A 19,412-nucleotide genomic window follows, 5' to 3' on the forward strand; every position below is an offset into this window, starting at 1 on the left:
ATGTCTGCATGTCATGCTGCCGGTTTGAATACTGAATACTGAAGTGCTGTATGTATGTATATCCTGTATATATTTTGTAAATACACTGCTGAAAAGAAGAAGCTGTTGTGTGCGTTTATCTGCTCTTTACTCTGCGAGAGACAAGATAAAGTCACAGACGCACACTCCCTTAACATGGTATAACCACCTCAGGAAGCACATATTCTTCTTACGATTCAGTTTGATCTAAAATGGGGAAAATTACATGCTGTGACATACAGGTATTGCCTGCTTCACCACACAAGGAGCTTGCCTTCTGACCACTTGAGACATTTCTTCTTTTCCTCGCTGCAACCAGTGGATTTACTTTTATCCACAATACCAAGAACTGTAGACAAACACTTGTCTGATGACTGCCAACAAACATTATTGATTGATTGATTGATTGATTGATTAAGGTGCATAAAAGTTACTCAGGATCACAGATATTCTTTATTTAATTCTTATAATCAAACCGTTCAAGTGTCAGATACTTTCCACATAAACAATCACCACCTACTATATTTATTGATCTTAACTAGCTTATCACTATTAATTAGCTCTTATTACTATCTCCCTGACTATATATCTCTTTCTCTGCAATTTCTCTCCCCCTTCTCCCTCTTACCAAGCCCCTTCTCTCTATTGACTCCAGCCCTCCACTCCTCTCATATGCTCATGTAAATGAGACCCTGAATGTGATTGACAGGAGTGACGTGGGGCAATCACCACAAACATCTACCTATGAAGAAATCTAGTTGTCAAAGGGAAAATGGGACAACCACGTCAGGAAGCACATATTCTCCTTACGATTCAGTTTGATCTAAAATGGGGGAAATTACATGCTGTGACATACAGGTATCTTCTATTACTTGGGAGAGCACTTGAGGAAATAAACAGAAAATTGTGATAAGTACACATCTAACATGACCCCTTACAAAGACACTAACTTCAGAAGCTTTTATGGTGGCTTTTTCCATGGCGAAGGAATATAGCATAAAATGTAGGAAGACCTACCCAGGTCTTTATAATAGTATATGTGACTCCTGTCTTCCCTTCATTACGGCAGGGGCTGTATGGGATTAAGGCAATCCAGGGTTGTACCACTGCCCTGGCTTGATATAAATTGCTAGAGGCCATGGTGTTCAAAGGTCTGGAAAAGTCTTTACCAAATAATAGACTAGAGGTGAGATCAAGAAGGAACTATCTGTGGGCTGCTTTTCTAAGGGTCATCGCCTGGTCATATTCTATAATTTTTTTTGTTTCTTCTGGGGCACATGCTTATTTCTCTCAGTTATGATAATTTCAGTGCAGTATTTTAGGCTTATCCTTTTTTCAGTATTTTGTAGTTGTTTAGTCATTAAGTTGTGTCTGACTCTTTGTGACCCATGGACCAGAGCACGTCAGGCCCTCCTGTCTTCCACTGCTTCCCAGAGTTGGATCAAATTCATGTTGGTCGCTTCGATGACACTGTCCAAACATCTCGTCCTCTGTTGTCCCCTTCTCCTTTTGCCTTCACACTTTCCCAACATCAGCGTCTTTTCCAGGGAGTCTTCTCTTCTCATGAGATGGCCAAAGTATTGGAGCATCAGTTTCAGTATCTGTCCTTCCAGTGAGCACTCAGGGTTGATTTCCTTCAAAATGGATAGGTTTGCTCTCTTTGCAGTCCAAGGGACTCTCAAGAGTCTCCTCCAGCACCACAATTCAAAAGCATCAATTCTTCGGTGGTCAGCCTTCTTTATGGTCCAGCTCTCACTTCCAAACATCACTACTGGAAAAACCATTGCTTTGACTATGCTTTTTAAGATGCTGTCTAGGTTTGTCATCACTTTCCTCCCAAGAAGCAGGTGTCTTTTAATTTCGTGGCTGCTGTCACCATCTGCAGTGATCACGGAGCCCAAGAAAGTAAAATCTGTCACCGCCTCCATATCTTCCCGTTCTATTTTCCAGGAGTTGATGGGACCAGTGGCCATGATCTTAGTTTTTTTGATGTTGAGCTTTAGACCATTTTTGGTGCTCTCCTCTTTCACCCTCATTAAGAGGTTCCTTAATTCCTCCTCACTTTCTGCCATCAGAGTGGTATCATCTGCATATCTGAGGTTGTTGATATTTGTTCCGGCAATCTTAATTTCGGCTTGGGACTCATCCAGTCCTGTGTTTTGCATGATGTATTCTGCATATAAGATAAATAAGCAGGGAGAGAATATACAGCTTTGTCGTACTCCTTTCCCAATTTTGAACCAATCAGTTGTTCCATATCCAGTTCTAACTGTTGCTTTCTGTCCCACATATAGATTTCTCAGGAGATAGATAAAGCAAAGCAAAAGCAAAGCAAAGCGTGCTGCTTATATACCGCCCCATAGCACTTCAAGCACTCTCTGGGCGGTTTACAATTTAATTATGCAGGCTACACATTGCCCCCCCCCAGCGAGCTGGGTACTCATTTTACCGACCTCGGAAGGATAGAAGGCTGAGTCAACCTTGAGCCGGCTACTTGGGATTTGAACCCCAGGTCATGAGCACAGTTTTAGCTGCAGTACAGCGGTTTAACCACTGCGCCACGAGATAAGGTGGTCAGGCACTCCCATTTCTTTAAGAACTTGCCATAGTTTATTGTGGTCCACATAGTCAAAGGCTTTTGCGTAGTCAATGAAGCAGAAGTAGATGTTTTCCTGGAACTCTCTGACTTTCTCCATAATCCAGCACATGTTAGCAATTTGGTTTCTAGTTCCAGCTTGTACTTCTGGGAGTTCTCAATCCACATACTGCTGAAGCTTACCTTGTAGGATTTTGAGCATAACCTTGCTAGCGTTTGAAATGAGTGCAATTGTACAGTAGTTGGAGCATTCTTTGGCACTGCCCTTCTTTGGGACTGGGATGTAGACTGATCTTTTCCAAGCCTCTGGCCACTGCTGAGTTTTCCAAACTTGCTGGCATATTGAGTGTAGCACCTTAACAGCATCATCTTTTAAGATTTTAAATAGTTTGACTGGAATACTATCCTGTCCACTGGCCTTGTTGTTAGCCATGCTTTCTGAGGCCCACTTTTTCAGTATACAGTACTACTTATTAATTGTCGTAATACACTATTGAGGTAGAAGTCATAGGTAGCTTGTATAATTGTAAGTTAGTGTAATACTAACATTTGTTCTGGCAGCAGCTCTCTGATTGTTTTAGCTGACAAAAGCTAAAGATCAGTGTTGGGAACATTGTCAAACTATCTAGTCTTCCATTAATTTCAAGGTATCCAATTTACTATGTTCACAAATATAGGCAGCTTTAAGCTTGCAACTGAACTTTCCTTATATCATCAGACCTACCATGGAGGGTATTATTAAACAAATTAATTCAATTGTAGGTAAACCATGGGCTGCAGAAGCCAAAATGTGGACAGATTTCTTCTTGTACTCCATACAAAATAAAAACCAACGAGCAGTGAATATTGCATTAAGGTGCTTGTGGCAAAAAAGAAGCAAAACAGACTTGACACAGAAATTGTGCCTTGAAGAAAAAGAAACCATCTAGCTTGTCGAATGCCAAGCATGGCAGGCAAAATGCAGAAACAAGATTCATGTATTAAAAATACCTGCCCTCAAGCACAGATTAAGAATTTCAAGGCCTCAAAAATGAAGAGGGAACTAAAACATCTCCATAAGTACATAGAGGGAAGATTTTAAAACATGCTAGAAAACATAAATTTTCCTTGGTTGTTGTGGGTTTTTCGGGCTCTTTGGCCGTGTTCTGAAGGTTGTTCTTCCTAACGTTTCGCCAGTCTCTGTGGCCGGCATCTTCAGAGAACAGCACTTTTTCTTGTTTTTCTTGTAAATTTTCCTTGTTCATTATTTTGTCTCCTCAAGAGAACCAGTGTAATATGGCAAATGTTCATGGGATTCAGAGCAAAAGTCACGAGCAGTCTTGACTGCAGTACTGCAGTTTAACAGCTGCTCTTTGAGGCTGCATGGCTATTGAATACAGTGGACCCTCTACTTAAGGAATTAATCCGTATTGGAATGGTGGCTGCAAGTCGAAAAGTCTGTAAATTGAATCTCCATTGACCTACAATGCACTGAAAACCGATTAATCCCATAACCAGTGGTTTTTATTCTATTTTTATTCCATTTTGGTTTTTTTCTGGTCTGTAAGTTGATTCTCTGGCTGCAAGTCGAATCTAAATTTTGCAGCCAGAGAAGTCTGTAAGTCGAAAAGTCTGTAAGTCGAGCCGTCTGTAAGTCGAGGGTCCACTGTACTGTACATAATTTCTCTTCCTCCAACAAAGGCTTTAATAAGAGGATTCCTGTGCCTTCAGATGCTCCACCCCTGCTAGTGGGACTGCCTTGTAAAGGAATAATGTAGACAATATATGGTAACCTAATCCATTCAAGGCAACAGCTGCCACAGCTTCTCATTATTTTAATTAAATTAATTACTTTAAGTTAAATTAATTGTGTAATTATTGTTATTAACTAAATTCTTAAGGTTCTTTGTGTAGATCATAACTAAGGCTCTCTAGTGGTTGTTAAACTACAGATCCCTCCATTGCTTAGCGGCTTTCTGACAAAGGCCAATGGAAGTTGCAGTCTTAAAATATCTGGAGAAGCACATATTCCCCATGCATCTTAGATACAAGTGGCTCTCATGGGCCAAGGGGTGCAGGGTAAAATAAGGGTCCCTAGTCCCTTAAATATTAACAAAAGGGGAGATGAGTTTTATCTTGGCACAACTCCACTGGAATAACCAGAATGATACTAATATAGTTTCCAGATAAATTTCATTGCTACTTGATACCCTAGATAATAATATTGTTAAACAATCTCCTGTCTAAAGCAGAACGATTCTCAACTCACCACACCAATTGACTTTCCAGTTACGGTTGGCATCTACACCATGGCAGTGGAACCTTGAATTCTTTGACCTCGTTTTTCTCCAAAATCGATCCTATCCATAGATTTTTAACAGCATTAACGTACGACACATATACAGCATCCATATTATAAACATGGAACATATGCACACAATAGACCGTTGTCTCAATCTCCATGAGGTTTACATGTTTAGTTTAAAAATTCATATATTCTTAAACACTTGACCAGTGATGTAAATAAAAACCTGAGGCATGCTAATTCATACTTTAATGTCAGAAAAATTACTTACATGGGTCCAGCTAAAATGATATCCATCCACATTAAAAATAGGCATGATGTAGAAATACAGTTGATTTAGCATTCTTCTCATGGCTGGGTCACTTTGATATGTGTGGAGAGCCTACAAATGGATATAAACTGGTGGAAGTAATGTTTGTAACTTAAAAATTTTTTTTTGTTGTTAATCATATATAACCTACAGGAGCACTCTGTCCCCTTAGTCCAACGCATGGTCCTCCAAATATTAAATTTTGGCAACCCAAAAGTTTTTTAAAAAATATACATTTATATATTATTTTACAACTCTGGGGCTGTTCATACTGGCATATAGATATATGGACTGCTGATGGCACAGTTTGGATTTTTTTAAAAAAAGACCTTGTCAGATAGTGTTTCTACTTAGAAGGATCCATTATTCCTCTTTAAAAGCTGTCTCACACCTTTCTGGCCCAGTGGTAGGGTATGCTTTCCTTTTGGCACACTATTTGTTTATCCTATTTAGCTAGTAGCCCCCAGCAGCCTCAGCTTCCAACTGTCATCATGGCTGCACATTCCAAAGGAGAGTGAGGGAGAGAAAATGGGGGGGGGGGAGGAAGAAAAGGAAGCAGGGAAGGGAGAAGGGAGAAAACAGAATGGAACTGAAAGAAGGAGAGAGGGGTGATGTAAAAAAATTTCCACTTCTCCTGACCCTCCACAGATGATTAGGGGAAGCACTTAATTGACAGGTGGTTGGTTTGCAAGGGGTTTGTTTGCTGTTCAGATGAGAGGAGCACGCCAAATGGCACCTTGCTCTCCACCCCTGCAAACTCAACAGACCCTTTATAGCCTGATCCACCCCACACCCAATGGCCAGTCTGGACAGGCTGTAAGTTTATTTTATAGTTTTATCTGATTTTATCTGAGCTGTCTTGGCTCCCCCATGCAGAGAAAGGCAGAAAACAAACAAACATGCTGAGATGCTGAACCAACAGAACCAATAAGAACACACTCCCCCCTGTCCAGTTCAATCAAGGTGACCAAAATTGTCTCTGTAACCAAGCCTGAAGCCATATTGGAATGGATCTAGATAATCTGAATCATCCAGGAGCCTTTGGAGCTGGGATGTCATCACATGCTCCAAAATCCTGCCCCAAACTGGAATATTGGAGACTGGCTGATCATTATCCAATACAGTGGCATTCAAGGAGGACTTTTTGAACAAAGGTCTTACTATTGCCTTCTTTAGGCATGCTGATATCCTGTCTTGCTGCAAGAAGGCATTCAACACTCCTCTAAATTACTGGGCCAGCACTCTGGCTGCTTTTATAAGCCAGGAAGGGCAAGGATCCAGCATATATGTGGTGGCTTTCCTCTCTCCAAAGATCCTGTCCACACCCTCAGGCTGCGCCAGTTAAAATGTATCCTTTATAACAGGGGCAAAGTTATATCAACAGAACATATTTCAACTACTGTACGGTATCTAGGTTAGAGCGCATCGAAGTGACTTTCTCTACAGAGTGATGTGCAAAATCTTCACAACAGGCTGTTGATTGGTCAGCATCCTCCTCTTGTGGCCATATATGCAACAGGCCCTTGACCATCCCAAAAAGCTCCACTGGATGGCTCTGTGGAGATGCAATGATGGCAAAGAAGAATTGCTTTTTTGCTGCCACCACTGCCATGGAGTAGGTTTTCCAATGAGCTCTGGCCCGTATTCAATTAGATCTGCTCCACGTTTTCTGCCATCATATTCTAGTCCCACTCATTTCATCATCCCCAGCTCCCTAGTAAACAAAGCACCTAATTTGACTGCAATCTGTGGGAGGGGACACTTAGGAGCAATTGTGTCAATAGCTCTGGCCACCTCTGCATTTCAGAGATCTGCCAAGGCTTTGACAGGATCACCTGCCAAGACAGCTATCAAGAAACCATGTACAAGAGCCATTGTAGATCCCTAGGGCAGACCATTTTAATTGGCCCCCAACCCCTACAGAAACTCCAAGTTCTAATAAGCCTAAACCCTACCAGACAGTGATCTGACATGACAATGGAACTACTAAGAGTTATTCCACACCCAGATCATCATCATCCTGCCCAGCACAGAAAACCAGGTCAAAAGTGTGCCTTGCAGCATGAGCTTGGCCAGATATCATTAAGGACAGCCCCATGGTTATCATGGTAGACATGAAGTCCTGATACGCTTCTGACAAACATCCATAAGGATGTTGAGTCCCCCAGCACAACAGGCCGAGGTGACTGCAGCATCACACCCAAGACCAGATCAGCCAGTAACTTTGTTAAAATAAATAATAGGTCTCATTATGAATTTATTCAGGGGAAATGTTTCATTTTTATGGTTCACCACAGTTAAGTGCAAGTTGCTGAAATTTTTATAATGCATCCAGAAAAGGGGTGGAAGCTGATCTTTTAAAATTAACTATGGGTCTCATTAATGAAGGGAAAAAAATAGAAATAAAAAACAGAATTATGGGTTGTGTATGAAGTATTATAAATTATGAAGAAATATTATGGGAGTGAAGAAATTATTATAAGGAATACTATTAAATATAAAATAATTTTTAAAATGTACAGTCACCTGATAACCCAGTATTATGCTTCCTGGAAAAAGGAGAAAAATTGAACAGGAGTGCTTTGCATTTCAGGAGTCATGGACAAACTATTAGTTCTTTGCTAAATTCTACAGCAAACTAGTTTGTCTGATTTTGAGTGAATATAGGGCCTTGCCAAACAACAACAACAAAAAAAAATCAGCACAACTTAAGAAATATTATAGTGCAAAGTATGGCAGCTGTCAAGATTATCAGATATAGGCACAGTTAAACAGAGTCTCCCAAGGGAAAAAAACTGATACTGCAGCAACACCTTTGACCTTTACAAATGTAAACATGCATCATAGTGACATTTTCATTATATTTTTATGAATTTTCACACACACGCACACGCACACGCACACGCACACACACACACACACACACACACACACACACACACACACACACACAATATCCACATAGGCCCCATTGCTTAGGGTCCTCCTACTTATGCTCCACCCATTTTGGGAGTGCTGGCCAAGCTGAAAATTGACCCTGGAGACCTTGGAGATAGCCTACTCTTTTTTTCATGGCATAGTAGAATATTTTTGTTCTTATAATTTCCATTTGCAAGTAAAATATGGCAAGCAACATTAAAATTTTAACAGATTCAGAGGTGTCTGCACCGAACTGATTAATAATTTCATAGTAAACCAATTTGGGGATTGTTATTTCAATATTCCCTCTGCATGAGGAAGCTGCTGCAGTAATGCTTCTCTTTATCACCAACAACACATTTATCAAATTGTTCTTGAATTGGTAATTGGCCCTCTGTAGAATTCAATTCAGCTGTAACTTCTCAAATGTACTACAGATGAAACAATGCCTCATTGTGGTGACATGAAGGTATTGCATTTCATATTTGAAGAACGCACAAAGCAAATTAAATTGTTATCCATATTCGGTATTTGTGTACTTATTACAATTTTATCTCTCCTTCCTTTTTCAAGGAGGTAAAGAGGCATACAAAGCATCTTCCTCTTATATCTGATCCTCACATCATCCCTGTGGGGTAGGTAAGGAATACAAGACAAATGACTGACTCTTGGTTGCCTACTATCATGACTGTGTGAGCATTTTTACCTAGGTATCTCCAATCCTAGTTTAATGCTCCACATCAATGGTTCCCACCCTTGGGTACTCCAGGTGCTTTTGAACTACAACTCCCAGAAACCACAGCCAGCACAGCTGGTGGTGAAGGCTTCTGGGAATTACTGTCCAAGAACACCTGGGTTACCCAAGGTTGGGAACCATTGCTCTAAATAATATATATACCTGGAATGAACAAGAAAGTCAGCAAGTCCAATTCCTCCCCTGTGGGCAGAATCCCCAGACATTAGCACACCATAGAATTACATCTACAATCTATCTTACTAAACAGCATCAGTAAAAACAGTGTGCCAGTCTGGCAATATAACAGTATAAGACCTTTGGGCAACTTAAGTCATATGAGTTGAGCTACTCCCTCCCTAGTGAACTGGAACTCAACACCAAATGTTTTCCAAATTTCTGTGCACATAATAGTTTGCATATAATTCTAATGGATTGGTGCCTAGAATGGATGCTAAATTTGAATTATGCAGTACCAAACATTACATCAACTGGATATATCTGGAAGTTGAGTCATGGCAACTGGACTTCTTTCTTATTAGGTTGAAATGTTTTACTACCCATCCAAGTAGCTTCTTCAGTCTGCAGAGAGTTGGTAGCAGATTCCCGATATATCCTCCATGTTGGTTTCACTTCTCCCTGGTCTGAATAGGCTTGTTAGATGGACAAAGGATGGGGGGGGGGAATGAAAATCCCACCTCTGCAGTCCTTCTCCACCCATTGTCATGGGTTGTTAACAGTCATTAACAGTGATCTTTCTGGGGATGGATGAAAGGGCACATATATACACACACAGACATGGGGCGGTTAAAAAGGCCAGGCAGGCCAGATGTGGTCTGCGGGCCGTACTTTGGAGACCCCTGATCTAGTAGAAAGGTTTTGCGAAATTTGTTCCATTATACTTCCAAAATTGTGTAAGGAAAGCAATGCTTACTTCTTTCACAAACCACTGGCAAAAGGCTGGGCCGATCCATTCTCTTGCATGAATTCCACAGTCTATCCAGACAGCTTTCTTGTAACCTGCTGATCTTTTGCCTAGCTGCAGTGGTAAAGGTATATTAGTCAGCATGAGAAGCAGAGGCAGAAATTAATGAACCATGAAGATTTGAAGCCACCTGTTACAAAGGACTAGCATCAACCTCTTAGAAATCTCTAATTTCTTTCTATTGGATCATCTGACTCTTCCCCTCCCCCATCAATTATCTCCAATAATTTTGAAATGATTTTAGCATGGCACTACAGAAGGATGATGTTGGAAAAGAAAAGAAAGATTAAGTGACTTGAATCATGGTCTTGCTCTCTTGCAAACTATAAACTGATTTTGTACCATATACTTCCATAATACTACCCAGTAAATATCCAAAGAAATACATATCTGTAATTTCTACTAAACTTGTTCTGGAACTAATCCAAAGAAATAAAACATACTGGTTGCCAGAACTGAAAACAAGAAAGGAAGCTTAAATATGATACTCAGACTGAGAAATGTTTCTTAGCGCAACCACTGAATGGTTGTGATGTGTGAAAAAAATATGGACTCTGCTCAGCAGAAAAGTTCATGTTTTACACGAACCAAGTCCTGGCAGAATTTAAGTTGAAGATGCCAATAGACTAGAGAGTACAAGGGTTAAGGAAAGGGTGACTAGGATACCACTAATATTTCATCAAAGATGGAAAGAACATTCTTAGAAAAACTTTTACCATGCTTGGTCTAATTTTAGCCTTGACATAGTGCAATGGCACACAGCTACTAAATCGACAAAGCTTGGAAAAGTTACTTTTAAAACCACAATCCCCAGAACCTTAATCAACATGGCCATGGCTGGGGGATCCCAGGAGTTGTAATTCACAAAGTTACTTTCCCACATTCTGTGTACAAGCAAGAGTCGACAAAATTCTGAAAAGAATCATTAAGTAGTTCTTCATGTCAACATCAGCAGTTGACAATAAAGCTAACATTTAAATGGGTCTACCTGGCTTTGACAGTACTTTTATGGAAAACAGAAGATTGCATATTTGATACTCTTCATAGGTAATAAATATGTCTAGGAAGATTTCTCTAGTCATTTCTAATGATGACTCCAGTAATATCTGATCAATTATAATTTACCTTTAACACAAAAAGTGGTCTTCCTTCATATGACTTGCCAACACAGAACATATGAACAAGATCTGAACGAGTTTTGTTCAGGTGATACATCCAATTTTGAATCTAAAATAAGAATTAGGACTTGTGGATTCATAGGAATAATTTTCCTTTTGCATTAAAATCAAATATGTCAAAGGAAATAACTAGCACACTATGCCTTAGAGAGTTGTTACTATTGAAAGTAGCTCAAATTTTAACACATTGAAGACAGCTTTTGTTGGTGTTTGATTATAACATGGTATAACCTATAATTTGCAGAACAGGCACACAGCAGCTTGAAGTGTATAGATAAAAAACACTTTTCTAAATAATTGAATTGGGCGTTCTCCCTTATGTGTGTTTTGTGCCAGCAATTGATCAAATAATCAGTTTTGCTTTTGGTTAAAACATTAATTAACTTTCATGCTTAAAAACATAAGAAAAATACAACATAACTGATAGTATTTAGGTATTTGGTATGACAGATGTATTTTCTCTAGTAAATAAGTAACATTCTTATGGTTACACTATTATGTCTGTAAGTATTAACTGGACCTATAAATCTTGTCAGTTACATCTTTCTTTGTCACTGAAACCTATTACATGTTTGTACATTGTCCTGTGCTGAGCCACATGTTGTCCTCAGTCCCTATCTATTACATGTTTAACCATGTCTGAGGTCTTTTACATATTTGGTTTTGTCCCTGTCACGTATTGGACCCTGACTGACTTATAACTGGCACCAGCCATATATAGCAGCCTGGCTGACTCCAAACACATTCTGATTGGTCTGTATCCTATGCTATGCAAATACAACATTCTGGTCTATCATAGCAAACACATTAAAACATACTGATACACATATACATATTCTGTGCTGTATAAATATATATACCAACAACCTTTTGCTGAAAAAGTCTCATTGTACAGTACTGTCTAGGGAGTATAAGGGCAATCCTGCCATGTTTTATGGGGTTCCCAATACCCTCATGCAGAGGTCGTCAACCCCCAGTCCGTGGCCCGGTGAAGGTCTGTAGCCTGAGCCGCACTGGGCCACGAAGACAGACCTCCCGCACACACTCCCCCCCCACAGCTGCTTTGCGCATGTGTGCCAGCACTGGTGTGAGTGCTCCCTCACCCCTTCATGCATGCGCCCAAGTGCCCACACGAAGAAGTGGGGTGTGTGCACGTGCAGGCGCTCCAGCACATGTGTGAAGGGGTGGAGGAGCAATCGCACACTGGCATGCGCATGTGCTCCCCACTGCTTAACGCATGTGTCCAAGAGAGAGCACTCCTTCACATGTGCAGACAAGCGCAGGGGGGTGCCCTGCCTTTCTCAGCTGGTCCGCAGTCCCGAAAAGGTTCGGGACCGCTGCCCTAGAGTACCCAAACCCTTCATGTTTTTGGTCATTAAAGGGTGCAAGGTTAATTTGTCTTTTAAAAATATTTTTAAAAGACTTTCTTATCTTATGTATCTTTTAAAACCTTATTATAAGGAGTCTTGCAAAATAACAATGATTTAATTGTGCTATTTCCCTGCCATCTTCTTATTTGGTTATAAGAACATCCATCTGCAAATACATAAGATACCATTTTAATGTTGCATACCTCTTCCAATGAATGATATATTTCATAACTATATCCTGATAATGATCTACGATTCCTCGATGACCTTGAACCACTTTGCTTTTCCACTGCCTTTTGCAGATCAGATATGAGGACTCTGTATCAAAAGAAAGGAACCTGAATAAATGCATAGCATATGGTAGTGGTGGACGTGGTGGCGCTGTGGGCTAAACCGCAGAAGCCTGTGCTGCAGGGCAGAAGACCAAGCAGTCGTAAGATCGAATCCACGCGACGGAGTGAGCGCCCGTTGCTTGTCCCAGCTCCCGCCAACCTAGCGGTTCGAAAGCATGCAAATGCAAGTAGATAAATAGGTACCATCTCGGTGGGAAGGTAAAACAGTGTTCCGTGTCTAAATCACACTGGCCATGTGACCACGGAAAGATTGTCTTCGGACAAAACGCTGGCTCTATGGCTTGAAGAACGGGATGAGCGCCGCCCCCTAGAGTCGGACACGACTGGACAAAAATTGTCAAGGGGAACCTTTACCTTTTTTTATATGGTAGTGTATTAAAAGGCAAAGAGAAAAACACATAAAAATCAGTGTCATCCACTTTATTAAAATGTATAGCTACCAGTCAACCAGGTTAAATTAACTAACATTGGTTCATAATTATTTAAGCAATTTACATTTTTAACATCTGAAAAAAATTAATCTTGGAGTCTTTATAAAATAAAATAAAAAAACCAAATGGGCCTCAACATAATAATTTGTCACATTTTATCCACAAGAACTAACTTTGATGAAATCTAATAAATTTTGCCAATAGCTAGGTCACAAGATTTGACATAGAGATACATTATGCTTTATAATGTAAACCATGACAGCAGCACAATGTTAAAAAAATGCAGAACCATTTTTATTTCATGCTGACTGTAGAAACAAATTTTAAGGATTGTGATATACTCTACTGATTTTTTTTTAATATTTGGGACATACCAGCAGCATATTAGCAGCCCAAAAGAAGCTGTAAGAAATAGCTTAATAAAACCCAGCTTCACTTCTTATGTTAAAAAATGACATGTCTTCAAGAACTACACAAAAATATTTGAGTATGTATTGATAACATCAGTTAAAGACCCAACAAACAAAAGCAAACAGCAAAAAACCAAAAACAGATTAGTATGTATTTCAGTTAGGTCTGAACACAAACTGGCAGGCAATCACCTGTTTCTGTAATTAGTATTCTGTGATATTTACTAGCCGACAGGCATTGAAGCTTTGCACCTTTTTTCTTAGCATAAGAAAAATAAGGTTCAAATGAATATATATATATATATATATAAAATGTCATATTCTGTGATCTATGGATGCTTCCAGATGGAGAACTTCTAGTATTACAGATCAAAAGGGATTGTGCTTCTACTATTTCTGAACTTAAGAGATTTTCTTTGAAAAGAAAAAAGACAGCAAAAGTAGTGAGAAAACATGGGACGGTTACAAGGAGAAGTCCAGGTCATCTGGATTCCACATAAAATTTCTGAGAATATAGCAGAAGAACTGCACACATTAAAAGCTCCATCTGGAATACTCTGTTCAAAACCATCTGCTGTATTTTACAAGAAAAGGAGTTTGTAATAGATGGCATATCTCATGCAATGCACCTCAAAGTATACAAATCCTGAATAAGGTAAGGTCATTTGCTCAACCTAATTTCATTAACATACAGATTCTTGTCCTTAAAGTCGGACAATCAGACAAATGCTGGTTATTTTATTTTTTAAATGTTGTTTAAAAAATATGATGTGAAGTGAAATTCCCTACTAAGTAACGAGAAAGCTATCGGAATACATAATAGTAGTGGAACAATGTTCTACGTGGTCTGTCTGATGAGACGAGTGTATCTTGCCATACCATGGCATGTGGTGTCTTGTATCTGCAGCATTCTTACATAAAAATGCTCAAATATAAATCAAGCAGGTGATAGAACTAGTAGCAATAATTATCCTTTTTCTGAGAAACAAAGCAAGCCTCCATGTGCTGGGAAAACTATTCTCCATTTGAAAGGAACATATTTAATTAAAGCATCTGCCTGGTAGAGGATGTGCCTGCTTTCATTCAAACAATCATTTTGCAGATAGTTCTGAGCACACTTTATCTACTATAATTAAAAAGGCACAATAATACACCGAATGTATCTTCAGACAAGACCAATGGAACAGACTGAAACCAGCGTACAATATTCCAGGTGGGCTTTCAAAAACTGAATTTCATGCTTACTTATAATGGATGTTTGCTTGTTGTAGGCAGGACAGAAGAATCTGTGAATTGTTCCTCGTCACCCGTACATCTGTAATGGCATTCTTAGAGATGTAGGAAATACTGCCAGGCTGCCACAGATCCACCTGTAGTGCAGGAACCAACCTGTAATTCATATTTATTCAGTCTAGATTGGGAACATGCATGAGTTTAAGATATCAAAGTCATATTCTATTGTACTGTAATAACATGGGAAAGAGAATCCCTTTATCATTAGTGAGCAATGCGTGGGCACTTACTGCAACATGAAAAAAAACATTAGGATCGTACTCCATTTTTAGCTTTTAAAATTAATCCTCCAATAAAGAAAGTAGAATTATTTTAGCTCAGTCCTTTGTTCTATCACAATGAAAGCACAGTGATGCCAAAATGTGTCATGTGAGTAAAAGCTGCAAAATGGGATCACTTTCTTTCTGCTTAGTTTGACCCCGCATATTCTTGTGGTCCTTGTACCTTTAAGTAGATTCATAGTGCAATCAGAGTACATTTCAATGGATTCTGTGTACCTCCCAGATGTGTCATGATTGCAGCCTTCTTTGGAGTTTGTGACTGCATAATAGAAGAGGAGACTGGATTCCAGCCTTAGGCTCTGAAGATGTTTATACTGTATGCTTCCTTTGAATCACATCCATAGGGCACATTAGTATATTGCTTTATTGAATGGGCGCCCATAAATTAAATCTTTAAAAAAATTAAGATTACCCTTACTTGCCACATGGCTACTATAAGTCAAACCTCTTGGCGCAGTGGTTAAACCACTGTACTGCAGCCAAAACTGTGCTCACGACCTGGGGTTAAATCCCAGGTAGCCTGCTCAAGGTTGACTCAGCCTTCTATCCTTCCGAGGTTGGTAAAATGAGTACCCAGCTTGCTAGGGAGGCAATGTGTAGCCTGCATAATTAACTTGTAAACCGCCCAGAGAGTGCTTGAAGCACTATGGGGCGGTCTATAAGCAGCACACTTTGCTTTTAAAAAAAAAAGCATTCTCTGTTTTCAGTCCCCTATAAACTTCCCATGATTGCTTCAAAGAATTACATAGTCTGCCAAAATTATATCAGATGTAGTCAGTAACTGCTGCTTTCAGGCTTTATTTTGACCAGGCCACAGAATAATGCAAAAGCATTTCAGCTGCATCAACACATTCCATACAAATATGTTTTGCAAGGTTTGTAAGTATGTAATAAAAAGATGGTGCAATATGTAATACATTTTAAACGAAGAAGGCACATCAAAAGTAAACCAGGCTTTTGTATTCTTCCTTACTTAAAAATAACAAACAAATTACTTGCGCAAGAAAGCTAAGTTGGTATTCTCTTATATTGCTCCTTTTGTGGAGTTGAGTACAGGCAGCATTTTAGGGCAATTAACTTGGCTGCATAAATACAAATCATTGCACGAAGGACATAGATGTGCTGAACAATATACTTCAGTAGATTGGTTTGATACATGTCTTCAAAACACAGAGATGTCAAAGGTTACACAGAGGACATATTAATTAACGCAAACCATTCATGAGCTTCCACTTACAGTATTTAGGAATAAGCAAGTTCATTCTTGAAATGATTGTCAACTCTGTTACACTGGCTTCAAATGCATTTGCTTTTTCCCTTGAGGAATGAAGGTTGGTAATATGACAAGGCAATTTATATTTACAATGCAAGTCAGAAATGCTCCATAAGTGCTGCTTAAAACATGTCTCAGGTTTACCTGGAAGGCTAGCATAAAACACTACATAATTAAAGTCACTTGTATGTAATTGCTGAACTGCAGCTCTTTTGCTTATCACCTTTCCTCTGCTGACAGTCTTGCCATGGCAGAAATATGTGGTTCTTTTACATGGTGTTTTGGGACAGCTGAACGGCTATCAGATCATGTCCTTATTAGACTGCATCTGTTTCGAACACCTAAATGGATTAGTGAAAAGGTCATGGGTGGAGGTTGTGCATATGCTGTCCTCATTTAAATGCAGAAATTTAGTCATGAGACATATGAATGCACCTAAGAGCTTCCCATGGCTTTCCTGTTTTGTACAATTATAATCATGCCACTGCCAGCTGGATGACTGATACTCATACAGAGCTCAAGAAACTACCAAGCTGTTTTTGTTTATTTTGAGGACTGACTTTCTCTTTCTTTTGTACATGACACGTAGCAGGTGCTGCATTTATCTTTCATTAAAACTGAAAAAAAATCTGAGCAGAGGAGCCATAGATGCAGGGTAGAGCACATGTTTTGCTGAACAATTTCCAGTTAAATCTTGTGCATCTTGAGTTAAAAGAATGTGGCAGTAGAGAGATGAAAAGCCTCTGCCACAGCCCTTGCCAGGTAAGGTAGCCAACAATGGGCTAGAGATCATGGGTGGCCAAACTGCAGCTCTCCAAATGTTGTTTAACTACTACCTTTGCCAGCTGGAGCTGCAGTCCAACCAAGTCTTGAGAGCCACATTTTGCCTACCCTGGAGCCAGATGAATAGATAAATGAGCTGCTTTAGTATAATACTCTTAACAATCACATGTCACTAATAAACAGAAATCTATACTTAATCTGATTGACCTAAAGCTTGTTAATCTGACAAACTCCTGCTCTTCTAGTCTTATTAGACAGCATATTGATCAAAACCACAAGACCCCCTGATGACAGGCAGGTGATGTCACTCATCCCATGACACAATCCCCAACAATGCAAAGGACCAGCTCACCTGAAGCTGTTGAGAAAGGATCTTCAGAGTTTCTGCTTCTTTGTCATTCTCTGGAACAACCCGTATCACTTTGTCCCTATTAAACAACATTGTAATGCAAATTTAGAAAGTTTTTCCCAACAAGGAAAAAAGAATACCAAAAACAGAAACTGCTGTCTTGAGACAGTAAAAAAAAATACCACTATATACTTTAGATCAATGGTTCCCAATCTTGAGTAACCCAAGTGTTCCTGGACTGCAAATCCCAGCCAGCATAGCTAGTGGGGAATGCTTCTGGGAGTTCTGGGAGTCCAAGAAGACCTAGTTTAGTCAAGGTTGGGAATTACATATGTAGATAATAGAGATACGGTACTTCCATTTGGCATGTATTCATTCATTCCTTCATTCATTCATTCCTTCATTCTACTGCAACATCCAAACACTTATGGCAAACAGTGGCTAAATCCAGTTGTTAAGCTCTACTATGATGGATTTTACAAGTTATTTTCACATATCATCCAAGTACTGTAATGTACCTCATTTACACTATACCAAAAATTTGCTTTAACAACAGATTTACAACAGCTAGGGAAGAAAGGTTCCTGTTGGTAGCTCATGAGCAATTAATATCTAACATAATTAAAATATATATGAATACTGTATAGCAATCATGAAATATTTTGTAACTCAGTTAGCAGGATTTTTTTTTATGCACATATGAAAAGTATGAGAATTCTGTTATATGGAGATGCTTTACTAACTACCGCCATTGTAAACCCATTCCAGGTTAACTTCAGATTTACTTGTCTAAAGCCCAGGTGGGAAATATTCTTGAGCTGTGAAATGTCAGACAGAGCATTCAGTCAAAATATCATCAGCTGGAAGTGGTTCCTTGGAAGTACAGTATGAGTTTGTAATGTGTGATGACAGCCTAGGCTTAATCCAGGAGTCTGAAAAAGGTGTTTATTCACCAACACCTTTTTTTTTTTAAAAAATCCTCTGACAACTCATCAAACACACCCAGAGTTCTGATCCTCTCTGGGTTTTCTATTTCTACCCTTTATCTTGGGTCCAAACCATTAGAGTGTCTTTCTATTCCTTTTGATACACAGTTTTGGTAACCTGTAATTTTCCTGGGGTTTCCTGGAAGGTTTTCTATTCCTGTTGACTTTCTCCTAGCCCAGAGAGTTCATCACATTTATGTTATGCTGCTGTTTCATTTACACATTTCCTTTAACTCCTTTTGAAGCAATCCTTTCTGCGTTGGTTGTTGTAGGTTTTTCGGGCTGTTTAGCCATGTTCTGGAGGTTTTTCTTCCTAACATTTTGCCAGTCTCTGTGGCCGGCATCTTCAGAGGACAGGAGCCAGAATTCTTGTCTGTGCTCTGCCAGAACATGGCCTCCAGAACATGGTCAAACAGCCTGAAAAACCTACAACCTACAACAAACACTACTGAAGTCTCTTTCATTCATCACTTACCTGAAAGGGTTTTCAATCAATAAAGATTGGTTAAGGATCTTTTCATCCAAATAATGATCAGACAGTAGAGATTCTGGTCTCTGATCTGGATTTGCAAGACATGTTCTACAATCTACCATTTCAGCAGTGAAAACCTTCGAGAAAACAATCCCTTCTGCATTTAGACAATTTCCATTTCAGTGCCCAGGAACAGCCTGGACTACAAAAAGACACTTTTATTCCCACTGTATGAACAATTCTGGGACTGTGGACCTTCCTGAATTGGTCTTCATGGAGCTACAGAGAAACGTATGCCTCATATCAGGAGAAGGCATCTGTTTGTTTTCAATTGCTTAGCTTTCTTAGTTTTAATTTTCCTTCCTTCCTTCCTTCCTTCCTTCCTTCC

At 39.4% G+C, this 19,412-nt stretch overlaps 1 protein-coding gene across 1 annotated transcript in view; it reads right to left on the bottom strand.

Annotated features, from left to right (window-relative positions):
- CPA6 (carboxypeptidase A6) overlaps window positions 1-19,412 on the bottom strand; it is a 46,500-nt gene that overhangs the window by 16,712 nt on the left and 10,376 nt on the right. The window contains exons 2-8 of the mRNA XM_020812418.3: window positions 17,570-17,645; window positions 14,833-14,957; window positions 12,597-12,711; window positions 10,971-11,072; window positions 9,795-9,899; window positions 5,170-5,280; window positions 4,863-4,953 (exon numbers count right to left, since the gene is read on the bottom strand). Of these exons, the coding sequence (XP_020668077.3) occupies window positions 4,863-4,953; window positions 5,170-5,280; window positions 9,795-9,899; window positions 10,971-11,072; window positions 12,597-12,711; window positions 14,833-14,957; window positions 17,570-17,645 (725 nt within the window). The remainder of the gene's footprint in view (window positions 1-4,862; window positions 4,954-5,169; window positions 5,281-9,794; window positions 9,900-10,970; window positions 11,073-12,596; window positions 12,712-14,832; window positions 14,958-17,569; window positions 17,646-19,412) is intronic.

This window comes from Pogona vitticeps, chromosome 4 (assembly GCF_051106095.1).
Source record: "Pogona vitticeps strain Pit_001003342236 chromosome 4, PviZW2.1, whole genome shotgun sequence".
Taxonomy (NCBI): Eukaryota; Metazoa; Chordata; class Lepidosauria; order Squamata; family Agamidae; genus Pogona; species Pogona vitticeps.